The sequence below is a fragment of the Papilio polytes genome, unplaced genomic scaffold (genome assembly GCF_000836215.1).
Source record: "Papilio polytes unplaced genomic scaffold, Ppol_1.0 DF823731.1, whole genome shotgun sequence".
NCBI lineage: Eukaryota > Metazoa > Arthropoda > Insecta > Lepidoptera > Papilionidae > Papilio > Papilio polytes.
Window position 1 is genome coordinate 4,160,564 of NW_013525473.1, and position 3,627 is coordinate 4,164,190.

The 3,627-nt window shown below is 37.2% G+C and overlaps 1 protein-coding gene across 1 annotated transcript in view; it reads right to left on the bottom strand.

Moving 5' to 3' along the window:
- Positions 1–3,627, bottom strand: part of LOC106103492 — an 18,417-nt gene that overhangs the window by 2,289 nt on the left and 12,501 nt on the right. The window contains exons 6-11 of the mRNA XM_013283272.1: positions 3,013–3,225; positions 2,582–2,732; positions 1,770–2,143; positions 1,185–1,294; positions 575–702; positions 7–117 (exon numbers count right to left, since the gene is read on the bottom strand). Of these exons, the coding sequence (XP_013138726.1) occupies positions 7–117; positions 575–702; positions 1,185–1,294; positions 1,770–2,143; positions 2,582–2,732; positions 3,013–3,225 (1,087 nt within the window). The remainder of the gene's footprint in view (positions 1–6; positions 118–574; positions 703–1,184; positions 1,295–1,769; positions 2,144–2,581; positions 2,733–3,012; positions 3,226–3,627) is intronic.

Sequence of the window (3,627 nt, forward strand, 5' to 3'; positions counted from 1 at the left end):
CCTGGCCCTCGAACATGAACTCTTTGCAGCCAGCTTCAGGTTCCGTGCTGGAGAACAGCATCATGTTGATGAACAGGATCAGCACCGAGGGCGCGCAGCCCTGCTTGTATGCCTCATCTGGAATACAATTAAAGCGTTATATTACTAACATTATAAAAGCGAAAGTTTAGATGGATGGAAGTTTTTTTAGAGTTTGTAGCCTACACGGCTGAAGGGATCTCGATGAAATTTGACATAGATGTAGAGAATAGTCTAGAAGAACTCATAGACTACTTGCTTTTGTTTTTATCAATTCCGCGCGGACGGAATCGCCGGCGAAAGTTAGTAGATTCATAAATGTGGTTAAAAGTAATTATTCTTTTTATAAATAAAGTTTATCGAACTCCAGGATATAAAAGCAAATAAAACCAAGTTTACATTTTTATTTTTAAATTAAACATACCAAATAAACATTTCGGTGTGCTTAGTTTAAAAAAATATGCACACAAATTGATAACCTCCTTCTTGTATTTGTTTTTATACCCCTAAATTAAATAAAACTAGAATTGTATTAAGTGGGGATTTTAAGCAATACCTGTGGAGAAGGTGCTGTAAGCGACCCATTTGTAGAACATCATGAACACCATGTAGAGGAAGAGCAGACATAGGAACACTATTTGCGGGATGAACTCCAAGATGATAGAGTAGCGTCTCTTGAAGAAACTGAAATGTAAAAAAAAATCATCTAATACACTCTTCATATAATACGCTGTATGTACTTTTGGTCTCTTTTCCGTCCCCATCCTATTGCTATAAGGACAGAAAACTCAATCATTCCTTAAAGGAAGTGAATTTGACAGAGATGGGGGTGCATGGGAAGGGAAAATATCCTCTATCTGTGTCCCCTCCATCGATTAAAGGTAACGTATCTGATCTAGTAGATGTCTATGGACGGTCGCTTCGCTATTCCGGCGAATTCAAATAGATAAATAAAATATCTTATTATTATAAAAGCGAAAGTTTAGATGGATGGATGTTTGTTAGAGTTTTTAGACTAAATTGCTGAACGGATTTCGATGAAATTTGACATAGATGTAGAGGATAGCCTGACAGAATACATAGGCTAATCACTCTTGTTTTTTTAATTCCACGCGGACAAAACCGCAGGCGAAAGCTAGTTAGTAAGACAAATAAGGTAAACTGACTTGTAGTTGACGACACTCATGCAGACACCGAAGATCATGTGCAGGACACCGAAGATGATGGACAGCTTCATTTTGTACGAGTTCAAGAAAATGATCTTGTTGTCAGCGGACTGAAAATAAAAAAAAAATGTTAATTTTAAGTAATTAAATAAAAAAATCTATTATACTAGCTTTTCCGTAAGTTTCAGCATGCTTAAAGCTTTCAGTTCCAAATAAACATTCAAAATGATTATGACAAGCTGCTATTGGTTGAGAGTTTAAGTAACCTTTTTTCCTTGATGTTGTCAGCTTGTAGTTTATGTCCCTTTCTCGCATGACAGTTATTTCCATTTGCTTTACTGCTAATTTTAATAGCTTGAAAACATATAATCTAAAGCGTGTTGTGGAGTATAGGGTTTTTATTAAAAAAAGAATTTAAAAACATATGATTGCAGACATTCTACAAATCTAAGTAATGTGTATTTACGCTTATTAGTATTAATAAGCGTAAACACATAATATGTTTTTAAATTCTTTTTTTAATAAATCTATACAGATTATAAAAAAATAGTGAAAAGTATTGAAAATAGATAAAAAGAAACTAACTTGCCAAATAGGATCAATACCAATGAAGTATGGTTTATTGATATACGAAGCTTTAGGGTCGAGTGTGAGTGAGGCGGACTTCTCGAGGGTCTCGTTGTCGTACGGCACGTACCAAGTGGAGCCGAAGATGTTCATAGACTTGGAGAATATATCGTTATAGACCAAACCGGTGTACATAGAGAAGCAGCCCATGAGAAGGATGATGTAGCGACCGGCGAAGAAGATATTCCATATTTCGTTGTTGGATTTCTTAGCGGCGAGGGAGACCTCTTTGATGACCATCCAGGCCCCGAACATGGCCATGATGCAGCCGTGGCCGAGGTCCCCGAACATCACCGCGAATAGGAACGGGAATGTGATTATCGTGTACAATGCTGGAAGTAAAAACATACTACTTATAAATAAAATAAATAAATACCTATACTAGTTGTTGCCCGCGATTTCGTCCGTGCCTTCAAACTTAATTAGTAGCTTTTCTTCCAGACGTCCCTACGTCTTTGCTGTTTCAACGCAATCCATTTAGTTGCTCACTTCCATCCATCTAAATATGCATATTCTCTGTTTATCTAAACTATGATATAGTAGGATCGTGGTCTAGTTATAAAAATCTAGGCGATTGTGAAGAGAAAAAACGTTTGGACAGATGGATGGATGGACGTTGTTAGAGTTTGTTGCCTAAAGCTTGAATAGATCTTGATAATATTTAGCGAAGGTTACATAAAGTCTAGAATATCATATAGACTAAATTTTTGTTTTTTTTTTAATCCAGACGGAAGGCGAGGGCGAAAGTTATTGTTTAAAAGTAAATTTACCAGGGTTGCACTCGCGGTAGGAGGCGACGCCGTAGGAATCGATGAGGTTCTGGAAGCCGCGCGTGAAGCGGTTGGTGCGGTTGAAGGTCGGCGGCTCCTCCTCCGTCTCTATGCAGTTCAGGAACGACGGGATCGAGCTGCCGCACGCGTTCTATAAACACAATATAATATTAAAAATATTAGAATCACCTTAAAAATAACGAAAACAGTAATTGCGTGCAACATCAATGATAAATTAAAAAAATAACCTATACATAAATCAGCGTTTCTGTCAAATTCCCGTAAAAAGTGGTCCAACCGTTCTAAAAATCGAATTTTCATGCTCAAATATTTTGAATTCAATACATTTATGGTCATCATCAACTCTACCTTATCCTACTCCAAGATATATTTAAGGTCAAATAAATAATAAAATTATAGTAAAAACTAACAGATCCGTCTGCCAGAGCCTTCTGCACGTTGGGCAGGTCCGCGGTGGGCACCCAGCACTCGCCGATGAGGCACTTCTTGGTGACGTCCATGTTGAAGAGGTTCAGGGTGTGGTAGATGGCCTTCATCTTGCGCACCATTATGGACCAGCTCGCCAGCTCCTTGGCCACGCTCACCAGCACCCGCTGTCTGTGGTCGCGTGTTTGATTTAGCACCTGTAACATAAATTTATATATTAAATGTATAAAAAAAATGTGTCTTACATAACCAAAAAAAGCATCTATGATATTTGTATTACAATATAAATTTATATACTTTATAAGATTTTTGAACAAATAAACATAGGTATTTCCCGTTGGCTCATAGGATACGCCCTATGGGAATGATTTTCCCTTAATAATTCCCATTGGACCGATCGAATCATACAATCAACACATTGTCTTGTTACCCAATGGGTAAAAAAACAATGTGTCGATCACTCCATAGGCCGAAATTCCCAAAGGGAAACCCCATAGTAAAAAACTCAAAGAGTTATATCAACGAAAAATTTAAATTAAAAGGGTCTATTTCACGTATCGTTTATGTAAAATAAAGGTATTTTTAAACAGTGTTACTAG